This window comes from Salvelinus namaycush, chromosome 10 (assembly GCF_016432855.1).
Source record: "Salvelinus namaycush isolate Seneca chromosome 10, SaNama_1.0, whole genome shotgun sequence".
NCBI lineage: Eukaryota > Metazoa > Chordata > Actinopteri > Salmoniformes > Salmonidae > Salvelinus > Salvelinus namaycush.
In genome coordinates, this window is record NC_052316.1 from 6,413,529 (window position 1) to 6,425,770 (window position 12,242).

The window sequence follows — 12,242 nt, forward strand, 5'->3', positions numbered from 1 at the left end:
GCCCAATTGAAACTCCTCTATCAAGCTGCCTTGCCATAGTGTGGGTCAGAAATCGATTTTGTTTCTCGTACATAAACAGAAGTAAGAAAATTGCCATCATAAAAGAGAGCGAGAGAAAGAAATAAAGGAAGGAAGAAAGAACCTGAAACGGCTTATATATCTTCTGAAAAATGAATGGTGAAAAGCCCCTTTGTTCAGAAGTCTGAGCTGGTGCGAGAGGAAGCAGTTCTGACAGTACAAAGTCTGTCAAGACGATCCATGCTGGGTAAAGGCTGCGTCACAGCCGACACCCTCTTAGGTCTCTGTCTGCCTTTCTACTCAGGCAGAGAGAGGGCCATCTTAGGCCGTGCTCCTCACACCTGTCTGTTTGGTCAAGATGAGGTCACTGAAGCTCGGCACTGCAGTTGCTTACTGCTCTGGACTCGAAAGGAGTGCAAATTCAGTTTCTGGGCCACAAAAGCATTTCAACTGAATACACTCATGGACCGCTAGCACACAGTAGCCCAATGAAGCATAGATGCATACTCTAGATGAAGTACAAATGCTGCAGCAAATACTAAATACTGTTCACGGCAAGGGCTCTTGCTGGTGAAAAGATTGAGTATGTGAACTCCTTTTTTAGCGTTGCATCTTGTAGCCCTCAAACTACATTGTCAGGAGAACAACCAACACTTTCCATTTGAGTAAATCATCACTGTTTGAACAAAACATCTCCCCCAAAAAGCTTTCAGGGAATGGAAAAAACTGCCATGTTTGACCATTTCTGAAGACACATAACAACACTTTATTTCCAACAGCTACAGGTTTTCTTCCGACAGAGACAAAATATACTTCTGGTCATATGCACGAGAGAAAGCAAGGAAACGAAACAGCGGACGTGCAGGTAGTGACCAAAAGGTTACAGGTCATCTCATTGGAAGTCCTCAGAGCACACGGTTTCCTGTCCTCAAAGTGTGACCTTAAAAACCCTTACCACACTTCAGAGATGAGTGGCTGGGTGTACCCAAAGGGCTAACTCCTAACTAAGATTCATCCTTCTGTACCATCCCGTAAGTCATCCGGTCAGGCTTCTCTGAGGTGAGAATCTCAATCGACAATTTCCATGAAGAGAGACTGGGCGTAACGAGAAGGGGATGAGCAGGTCAGGAAATCAGCAGACAAGTGCAGAAAGATGGGGACGAAGAGGTGCGACATCCCCTTCCTCTGATTTCACTGTGACAATAACTAATTAAATGTAGAGGGGGGGGGCCGACAAATCTCCGGTCCAAAAATGTAATTTATCATTCCGGCGGTGTGTGTGCGTGCGCGTGCCACCTGATTTCGACGACTTGTGGAAAGACAGTGTAGTTAAACACAAAGATGAGGCGTTCCCGATGCAAGTGTGGGGTTGGAGCGTGTATTTGTGTGCACGGTGCCTTCAGGAAGTATTCACACCCCTTGAATTTTCCCACATTTTGTTGTGTCGCAGCTTAAAATGATTCAATTTAGATTTTGTGTCACTGATCTACACACAATACCCCGTAATGTCAAAGTGGAATTATGTTTTTAGAAATGTTTACATATGAATAAAAAATGAAAAGGTGAAATGTCTTGGGTCAGTAAGTATTCAACCCCTTTGTTATGACAAGCCTAATTAAATTCAGGAGTAAAAATGTGCTTAACAAGTCACAAAATAAGTTGCATGGACTCTTTGTGCAATAATAGTGTTTAACGTGATTTTTAAATGACTACCTCATCTCTGTTCCCCACACATACAATTATCTGTAAGGTCCCTCAGTCGAGCAGTGGATTTCAAGCACAGCTTCAACCACAAAGACCAGGGAGGTTTTCCAATGGCTCGTAAAGAAGACATTGAATATCCCTTTGAGCATGGTGAAGTTATTAATTACACTTAGGATGGTCTATCAATACACGCAGTCAATAAAAAGATACATGAACACCTCCTAACTCAGTTGCCGGAGTGGAAGGAAACCGCTCAGGGATTTCACCATGAGGCCAATGGTGACTTTAAAACAGTTACAGAGTTTAATGGCTGTGATAGGAGATAACTGAGGATGGATCAACAACATTTTAGTTACTCCACAATATTAACATAAATAACAGAGTGAAAAGAAGGAAGCCTGTACAGAATAAACATATTCCAAAATATGCACTGAAGTAATACTCCCAAAAATATGGCAAAGAAATTAACTTTTTGTCCTGAATACAAAGCGTTATGTTTGGGGCAAATCCAACACATCACATCACTGAGACTAGGAAGATATTTGGGATAAGAATGAATGGAATAGAGCAAAGCACAGGCAACATCCTAGAGGAAAACTTGGTTCAGACTGCTTTCCAACACACTCGGGAGACAAATTCACCTTTTAAGCAGGTAATTCAACAATTACCTAAAACACAAGGCCAAATATACACCGGTGTTGCTTACCAAGACGACGTTGAACGTTCCTGAGTGGCTTAGTTACAGTTTGACTTAAGTCGGCTTGAAAATCTATGGCAAGACTTGAAAATGGCTGTCTAGCAATGATCATCAACCAACTTGACAGAGCTTGAAGAATGTTTAAAAGAACAATGTGCAACTATTGAACAATCCAGGTGTGCAAAGTTCTTAGAGACTTACCCAGAAAGACTCACAGCTGTAATCGCTGCCAAAGGATGTATTGACTCAGGGGGTTGAATACTTATCTCATCAAGATATATTAGTGTTTTATTTTCCATTAAAAAAAAATTATGTTCGAATTTTTCTTCCACTTTGACAACACAGAGTATTTTGTGTAGATTGTTGACAAAAAAATGGCAATAAAATCCATTTTAATCCCACTTTGTAACACAACAACATGTGGAAAAAGTCAAAGGGGTGTGAATACTTTCTGTGTGTGTCTGTCTGTGTAAGTGTGCGGATGCATAAGTGAGCAGAGCACGGTATTCTCCTGCAGGCCTGGTAGAGGAAGTCAGCCTCCGACCAGAGGGCTTGGCAGGAAGTGAGATGATGAGAGCCGAGACCTCTGAGAGTTGGATTTGGAGATGTGGGAAAGTGGCCCTCGGAGAGAGCGAAAGCACAGAAAGAAAGGAACCAGAAAATGCAGACAGATGACAGGGGACAGAAAAATATGAAAAGCAGGAAAAATGTGGGAAAGAATGGAGACAGAGATAGGAAGAGAGCGAGAGAGAGGTTAATAGCTGTAGGAGGCACAAAATGAGGAAAAGAAAAGAGAGAGAGATAACTAATAGCTATAGACGGGGGGAGGAGTGGGTTTGGAGGGGGAGATGACAGATATCAACTAAGTTGTGCTTCATTAGCCAGGCGAGTCTGGAGACAGACCCGGAGTACAAACCTAAAGATAAGGACGAGAGGGTGCCAGCGAAGCACAAACACACGCAAATACACACGCCTAGACTATAGTCTGGTGTAGCATCTGACATATCATCTAAAACATATTTCATGCTAACCCAAGGCAGCGGCCACTGCGCAGGCATGGGCTTGGTGACATATGCTCCTTTGGGTTGGACTGGAGGGCCCTCCAAGTGCAGTAGAGTACGCTCGTTTGAACAATGGCCACTATTAGCTAATGGGGATGTTCGAAAATGTTCCCCGCCCAGCTTAATTGCGCTAAAATGTCTGTTTAAATTAACATCTCACCGAGTGAAGAGATAATGACATTGAATTCAATGGAACGACAGTAATAGGCAAAAGGAGACGAGGATTCACTTAATAATACGTAGAATGTGTGTGTGTGTGTGTGTGTGTGTGTGTGTGTGTGTGATAGAGAGAGCCACCGTAATAAGGTTTTTCATTATTCTTTAAGGAGCGGTGGAGGAGGAGGAGGAGAGGGAATGTACTGGAAGGAAAGCAGACACAAATACGACCAAAGGCCATCATGCTCATTTTCTCTGCTATTACAGGGCCGGTGGTGAGGGTACGAGCCCTACATCCGAGAGTGTGTGATAAAGGAGAGGGGTTCAAGCCACTGGAACCTGTGTGTGTGTGTGTGTGTGTGTGTGTGTGTGTGTGTGTGTGTGTGTGTGTGTGTGTGTGTGTGTGTGTGTGTGTGTGTGTGTGTGTGTCTGTCTTTGTGTTGGGAGTCCAATGATATTTCGCTCTGTCCTCTAATGTACAAATAGGGTGGGGGTTACAAGTATAGGCTGCCTGCACCAAATCTCGAGTTCACCATGCAGCACAGGAGATTAGGTCCTTTGAAATGTGAGCCTTTTGATGGACTGAAGATTGGCGACAGAAGACTGATGACTGATAGACGAGGAGAGGGGGAGCGAGAGATGAATAGAGGAAACAAGGGAGTAAGGAGAAAAGACAAGGACGGGGGAATGTGTGACCAGGTCAAAGGGTGTAGACAGACAACAAGGCCAGACAGAAGCCACGGGGAAATGTCAGCCAAGGCTTGAGACGGAGAAGCTCGGAGAAAATGAGAGCAGGATCAAGTGTTCTTGTCTTTTAACGGAGAGGGCTTTTCCAGCCAAGATGATGAACAACACTTGAGGACAGTGATGGTAGAAGGACAGAAAAGTGGACTAAAAGGTTTTCAGAAAGATGCTCTCATACAAAAAAAACAATCTCTGATCTTTATAATTTTAGAGATACAAGGTGTTATGGTTATTGTGAACGGTTGGTTTGTAGTAGTATGTATGGGTAGATGGAGAAACACAAATTAAATATCAGCGACAAAACACAGCATTGGTCTACATTCCAAACATTTCAAATATAGTTTCATTGAGCTGATGGGTCTGAAAGTCTGAAATCCACCATGATTTTCAGTGATACATGAGCCATTCACATTTTTCTTTCACATGATAATTGTGTGAGGTCACTTGGGTGTATGCATGAACATGTTTGTATGTGCATACGCTGGTGAGAGTACGGATGTCTTTATGTTCCATGTGTAGGTCAATGTGTGAGGGGTGTTTGATTGTGCGTGTACGAGGGTGTGCATTTTCCTAAAAAAGTATGTGTGTACCTGTGTTGGGGTGAGTGGTGGGGGGTTGCATACACTACCGTTCAAAAGTTTGGGGTCACTTAGAAATGTCCTTGTTTCGCCGGTTAAAATAACATCAAATTGAACAGAAATACAGGGTAGACATTGTTAATGTCGTAAATGACTATTGTAGCTGGAAACGGCTGATTTTTAATGGACTATCTACATAGGCGTACAGAGGCCCATTATCAGCAACCGTCACACCTGTGTTCCGATGGCACGTTGTGTTAGCTAATCCAAGTGTATAATCTTAAAAGGCTAATTGATCATTAGAAAACCCTTTTGTAATTATGTTAGCACAGCTGAAAAAGGTTGTCCTGATTAAAGAAGCAATAAAACTTGCCTTCTTTAGACTAGTTGTGTATCTGGAGCGTCAGCATTTGTGGGTTCGATTACAGGCTCAAAATGGCCAGAAACAAAGAACTTTCTTCTGAAACTCGTCAGTCTATTCTTGTTCTGAGAAATGAAGGCTATTCCATTCGAGAAATTGCCAAGAAACTGAAGATCTTGTTCAACACCGTGTACTACTCCCTTCACAGAACAGCGCAAACTGGCTCTAACCAGAATAGAAAGAGGATTGGGAGACCCCGGTGCACAACTGAGCAAGAGGACAAGTACATTAGAGTGTCTAGTTTGAGAAACAGACGCCTCACAAGTCCTCAACTGGCAGCTTCATTAAATAGTACCCATCCAAACACCAGTCTCAAAGTCAACAGTGAAGAGGCGATTCCGGGATGCTGGCCTTCCTGGCAGAGTTGCAAAGAAAAAGCCATATCTCAGACTGGCCAATAAAAATAAAAGATGGGCAAAAGAACACAGACACTGGACAGAGGAAGATTGGAAAAAAGTGTAATGAAAAGACGAATCTAAGTTTGAGGTGTTCGGATCACAAAGAAGAACATTCGTGAGACATAGAAAAAATGAAAAGATGCTGGAGGAGTGGTTGACGCCATCTGTCAAGCATGGTGGAGGCGATGTGATGGTCTGGGGGTGCTTTGGTGGTGGTAAAGTGGGTGATTTGTACAGGGTAAATTATTTCAATTAAAAATCATTATTTATAACTTTGGCAACGTCTTGACTATATTTCCTATTCATTTTGCAACTAATTTCATGAATGTATTCATGGAAAACAAGGACATTTCTAAGTGACCCCAAACTTTTGAACGGTGGTGTACATGTGGGCTGCGCATTCACTTATAAGTCCCTACAATGCTGCTAAATTGGTCTGTGTTTGTTTGTGTCCCGTCTCCACACCGTACCTGGGGTTTGGAAGTTGATGCGCCTCATTTCCACGGGGTCTGTGGGATGGTGGGGTGTGATCTCTGCGTTGTTCAGCAGACATTTTGTTCTGGGCTCTGACTCCTTTCGTTTACGGCTTTTTGAAAGGGGGAAGGAAAAGACAGACGCACACCGTCAAGACGCAACCAAACAAAATGTCCACCCTCCACACGAAAAAGCTCACTGTGATGCTACAACAACTTTAGTGCTGAATGTCGAAATAACCCTCCATGAAACAAGTTCGAGAGTAATATCTAGTGAGCCAGCTTCTCTTTCCCTGACATTTTTTCACCCCGACTAATTAAAAACATATTTTATGCTGAGACAGGTTATTTTCTTGCCGGAAAAAACACACAGCAATAAAGTACGGCTAAGCCTTACCTGTCAGGTTTGCTGCTTCCGGAGAAAGCAATGGAGTTTCAAATAAATATATAAAGAGGGGAAAAACACAACACAAGGAGAGAGAGGGGGGAGAAGAGAGAAATCAATAGAGAGCATTTTAAAATTCACAGGGGCAGCCGCCTCGCAGTGCTAGCTAGATAAAGCTCATCAGCATTTGGAGGAGCCGGCCTGGGTCGTGTGTGTGTGTTACCGTGAGTGTGTGTGAGTATGTGTGTGTGTGTATGACTGTGTGTGTATGACTGTGTGTGTATCTTGGTGAGGGGGGGGGGGGTGTGGGTGTCAGGACCAAGGGCAGGTAGAAACACTAGCCACCAGGGAGAAAGAGGGAATGCAGGAGAGAGAGGAGAGAGAGAGAGATCCAAGGAGAGATGTTACTCTCCCTAACCACCAGCATGCAGAGGTACAAGCCAAGGTCAGACTAATTGTCAGGGAGCATCTGAAAGTTAGGCCCTGTTTCTCCTACTCAAACTTTGGCCTGCCTATTCTACATACATGACTGCACACAGCTACAGTATACTACTGGGGCTTGTGGTCTCTTAGACAATGTGTTGCCTACAACTGTTAAAACAGAATCAGATACAGTACTTCAACTGCTTGCTCCAGCCCCAAAACACATGTAGATACTTTAGAGTTCAGTTACTTTGAGGTTAAAACAAGGCTTTAGATATCCCCCCTTCAAGTAAAGATATCATCATTAATATGTTTCTGGCTTCAATTAACACAGAGCATTAGCTCTTTCCCTAACTCTTCTATGTCTTCTTTCCCCCACAGTCTCTCCGTTTTTGTCCCCTCCTTCGCAACCTTCCTTTCATTCACAATTCTCATACTGAAATTCTCGTACGTTTGTTCGATTTTGAAAAGTCACCCCCCCCGCAACCCCCCCAACATACAGAACAAACGCCATCCCCTCAGAATCCCCTGTAGCCTACATCCCCCCCAGAGTCTCCTACAACGTAACTCACTTCTTGTAGAGGAGGATGGCGATGACGATGCAGATGATGAAGACCACGGCCAGCACGGGCCCCACCACCCAGATGAGGCCATCTCCGCCCGTCTCGATGGGCAGAGGATCCACTTCCATCTCTGGGGTCACCACTGGATCCGTGTACGGGCTGGCCGCAAACATTTTCTACACAGAGCGAGCGAGCGAGAGAGAGATAGACATAGGGCTCAATACAATTAACAGGAAACAAATAGACAGACGTCAAATATAGACAAGGGCTCAATGGAATTAAACTGAGAAGTAGTGTAGCTATGAATAGCACGAATACCTTTCATTAACTCACTCACACATCTGGTATGACCAGTTAGTTATCTCTATATTGTATATGGATATTGTATATGGATCTGTTTGTGTGTGTGCAAGTGTGCATGTGCACGTGTATCCACATGCGCCTCTCATCTCCATCTCTAGTCCTCACCCCGGCCGTGGTGTTGAGCTCGGCCAGCAGGAAGAAGACGTACTCCTGCCCGGGCTCCAGAGGTTTGTTCTCACAGCTGCTGTGGCGGTGCTCTGTGCCCAGGGTGAACGTGGCGGGGAGCTGCTTGAAGCAGGCTGTGATGTAGGGCCTCTTGCCGTCCGCCTGGCTCAGCTGGCGCCTGGTGCGACGTTTCGGGGTGATGTCCCTCAGCAGCTGGAGGAGACGGGGAGAGAGTGGCGAGGTGAACGAGGTATGGAAGGGGGTTGAGGAGGTGTGAGATGTCTAAGGGACTTCGTCGTGGTTGGTTGGTTTGTCTCGTCTGAATGTATATCTGTCAAATGTATCTGTCTCTCCGTCTCTCTACATATTAGTTGCTTCATCTCCATTTGAAAAAGTTGACTGAGAATGTTCATGCATGCTCTCGTAAAACGCTAAAAAGGGGAAAGAGTTGGCAGACCCACTGTATCCATCAAAAGTACAGTCCGTCCGTCTCTCTGTCCGTCCGTCTGTCTGTATCTTTTCTCTCCACCTGCCTGTCTACTCATCAGTTTCTCATTCCTATTGCTCCATCCATCCATCTATCTGATCAGTCAGTGTGTGAAGAGGAGAACATATAACCACCTGATCAACGGAGATAGTTTGTGTAAAAATCGAAATGTCCCGCTGAAAACTTCCTAAATAGGGTTTTGCAGGTCGATTCCCTCCGTACACTCTGGCCCAAAAGTCAATAGGGTGCTTGTTGGCATGGTGCCCTGACAGACCAGGCCACTCCATTCCTTTACAACAGAAAACGAAGGAGTCCTCTGAAGAGGTGGAATATTGGTAATCCCAAATCCAATAGCTCACCGCCGATCCAAAGCCGCGGGAAGATCCCAACCCCCAACCCAAAACATCTTCCCGCGGCCATTCGCTGATCACAGCTCAGGATCACCCCTAACAATCGAGGAAGGGTGGGAAAGGCAGGATGGATGGATGGAGGGAGAGGGACCACACATGGGGAAAACGACAGTACCTCTCTGACGTTGCTATAAACATCTCCATGGCATATGACAAACTTAGCCAGAACCACATGCGAGGGCGCAATATGACATTTTATAGAAATGTTGTGCCCTTTGTGTAAGTCACAATTTTTATTTTTTATTTTATTCAGATATGGTACATATGGTTCAAGTTTTTAGTGATAAAAAGAAGTTGAGTCACCTGGGAAGAGCACTGTGGTTGAAACACAATACCATTGTGGACTTTGAGCAACTCTGGAATGTGTGTTATTCCTCGGTTCTTACCTCTTCCAAGTCCATCTCTTCTGGGTTCTTGTGATGTCGGGCTGCTCCCGAGCCCTTCTTTAGTGGTACCACCACCACATAGAAATTCCTGCGAGGCACACAGACATCAGTACCATCGACATACAACATCTTCAGAGAGCCATAACACTAACTTACACTACAGGGACGAATGGGCTAGGTTGGGTTTAGCCTGAAAGTGTGTGTGCGTGTGTATGTATGTATGTATGTATGTATGTATGTATGTATGTTTGTGAGAGAGAGAGAGAGAGAGAGAGAGAGAGAGAGAGAGAGAGAGAGAGAGAGAGAGAGAGAGAGAGAGAGAGAGAGAGAGAGAGAGAGAGAGAGAGAGAGAGAGAGAGAGAGAGAGAGAGAGAGAGAGAGAGAGAGAGAGAGAGAGAGAGAGAGAGAGAGAGAGAGATATAGAGAGAGAGAGAGAGAGATATAGAGAGAGAGAGAGAGAGAGATATAGAGAGAGAGAGATATAGAGAGAGAGAGATATAGAGAGAGAGAGATATAGAGAGAGAGAGATATAGAGAGATATATATATAGAGAGAGAGAGAGAGAGAGAGAGAGAGAGAGAGAGAGAGAGAGAGAGAGAGATATAGAGAGAGAGAGAGATATAGAGAGAGAGAGAGAGATATAGAGAGAGAGAGAGATATAGAGAGAGAGAGAGAGATATAGAGAGAGAGAGAGAGAGAGATATATATATAGAGAGAGAGAGAGATATATATATAGAGAGAGTGATATAGAGAGAGTGATATAGAGAGAGTGATATAGAGAGAGTGATATAGAGAGAGTGATATAGAGAGAGTGATATAGAGAGAGTGATATAGAGAGAGAGAGAGAGAGAAAGAGAGATAGAGAGAGATAGAGAGATAGAGAGAGAAAGAGAGATAGAGAGAGAAAGAGAGATAGAGAGAGAAAGAGATAGTGATAGATACTAAGTCAGAGGAAAAGGACTGTGAGAGGGAGAGGATAATGGAACACCGCAGTGAGAGTGGAAATGAGAGAGCAAGACAGAAGGTTGGCAACAGCGAGGGCAAGAAAGCAAGGTGTAATGTGTGCTATGTGGAAGAGTGTGGGAGTTTGAGGGAGTGAAAAAAAAACAGAGGACAGCAAGCAAGAGGGACGAACCGGCAAAAGAGCGAAAAGAGGAAGGCAAGATAGAAAGGAGGATGAACCAACAAAAGAAAGAACGATGAAAGAAAGAACCACGTCAGACAAACCCATGAACCCATATACCGAAACCTAGGCGTCAATTTCTCTCACTTGATGTCCTTGCTTTCCACCGGGGTGAAACCCATGGTCAGAATGTTGTCCGGCTCCGAGTAGAGTTCCAGCCTGGGCTTCTTGACCAGAATGGGCGGTGCAGTCCTAGCGACCACACGGTGGCGAGGTCCACCCTCTGTGTTCTCCTGACACGTGACCCGGAACTCATAGGTGGTGTTGGGCCGCAGGCTGGTGACCAGCGCCTTGGTCAGCCGGGCGTCCACGTCCATCTTCTGGCGATTGTACTCAATCTGGACAGGGGGCAGATGGACAGATGGAGAAACGGAGGCACACAAAAAAAAAGACACATTAGGGAAGTCTCAGCTCCGGGGTAAAACTGCTGGGTAAAAGCATGGACAATGTAAAATTAGTTTGTAGGAGATATTCTTTGGGAATAGTGTGTTCCAAGATGGCATGTGTATGCCTGGCTGTCTATAGACTTCTCTCTGTAAGGGTTGATTAACTCTATAATTTGGTCTACGCAAGATTGCATCGTTTGAACTGTGACTTAAATCAAAATTGCAGTCGGTGGCATAATTAGCCACAAATGAATTCATCGAGTCCTGTAGACGTGTGTGTCGATTTGTCTGTCTGTCCATCGTTCGCTCACCGTGCACCGGAATGGGAACCGCCTCTCAGCAAACTTCCACGTTAGCAACACTGTTGTCTTGGTAACCCACTTCACTGTGAAGTTCTTCGGGACATCTGTCGTGAGAGAGAAGAGAAAAATAAAGGGAAACGAACAAAACAAAAACAGAGAGGCTGTGTTTAGTTTGGAGAGCTGGGGAAGGAGGAAAGGAGAGAGTGAGAGAGTGTGAAAGAGACAAAAAGGAAGAGTAGGTCATTTTCCCAGCTGGGGTCCTCTGGGTTGGAGTAGTGAGCGGGCGGTGAGCTGTGCTGTGATAGGCTGTGAAAGGGGCAACGCTATTGGTTAGACACACAGCACGGGAGACTCATGGACAAGTACGGACCCATGGAGCACGGACGTGCCCGCTGGCCGGCCACCCGGGCAGTGCCAACCCCTCTCTGACCACCACACCTTTCTACTAGTAACTATCCCCCTTTGCCCGCTCCCATCCGATTGAAAACCAGGAGTCGTTGACCCTTGTGGTTCTGGCGCCAACCATCTCTGCACTCTGAGCATGGGTTGGCACTGCCCACGACGTGCTGCCTGGCGGGCACAAAGACAGACCCAAACACAGCATGCCGACAGTCGTTAGCAGTGCATCGGGGGGATGCCATGCCACAAACCTTACCATAGTGGGAGGGGGGGGGGGGACAGAGTAGGAGAGGGGGACTCAAAACAAACTGAAAACCAACGGAAATAAGGAACCAAAGTCTTGCACTTGCTAACGGAAATGGACTAAAACAAACTCTTGACTGAAACACTGAGTTCCTACCTTTGTTTAGTTTCTTTGCAAATTGGGGGTGTGTGTGTGAGGCTGCATTAGCTGTGTGAGTGTGCTTGGCTGCATAGGGCTGAAAGGAGACTGCAAGGTGTCTGACCAACCGGCACTTACCTTGGAACGCCGCGTCCTCCCCTTTTTCAAACTGACTGACTGTAACTTACTGACTGGTTTTACCTTTGGGTTAGTGAAGTG

At 45.2% G+C, this 12,242-nt stretch overlaps 1 protein-coding gene across 1 annotated transcript in view; it reads right to left on the reverse strand.

The window, feature by feature from the left end:
• LOC120054616 (receptor-type tyrosine-protein phosphatase S-like) overlaps nucleotides 1–12,242 on the reverse strand; it is a 201,671-nt gene that overhangs the window by 44,856 nt on the left and 144,573 nt on the right. Inside the window, exons 17-22 of the mRNA XM_039002094.1 lie at nucleotides 11,252–11,346; nucleotides 10,642–10,892; nucleotides 9,373–9,460; nucleotides 8,090–8,302; nucleotides 7,631–7,797; nucleotides 6,248–6,363 (exon numbers count right to left, since the gene is read on the reverse strand). Coding sequence (XP_038858022.1) covers nucleotides 6,248–6,363; nucleotides 7,631–7,797; nucleotides 8,090–8,302; nucleotides 9,373–9,460; nucleotides 10,642–10,892; nucleotides 11,252–11,346 — 930 coding nt within the window. The remainder of the gene's footprint in view (nucleotides 1–6,247; nucleotides 6,364–7,630; nucleotides 7,798–8,089; nucleotides 8,303–9,372; nucleotides 9,461–10,641; nucleotides 10,893–11,251; nucleotides 11,347–12,242) is intronic.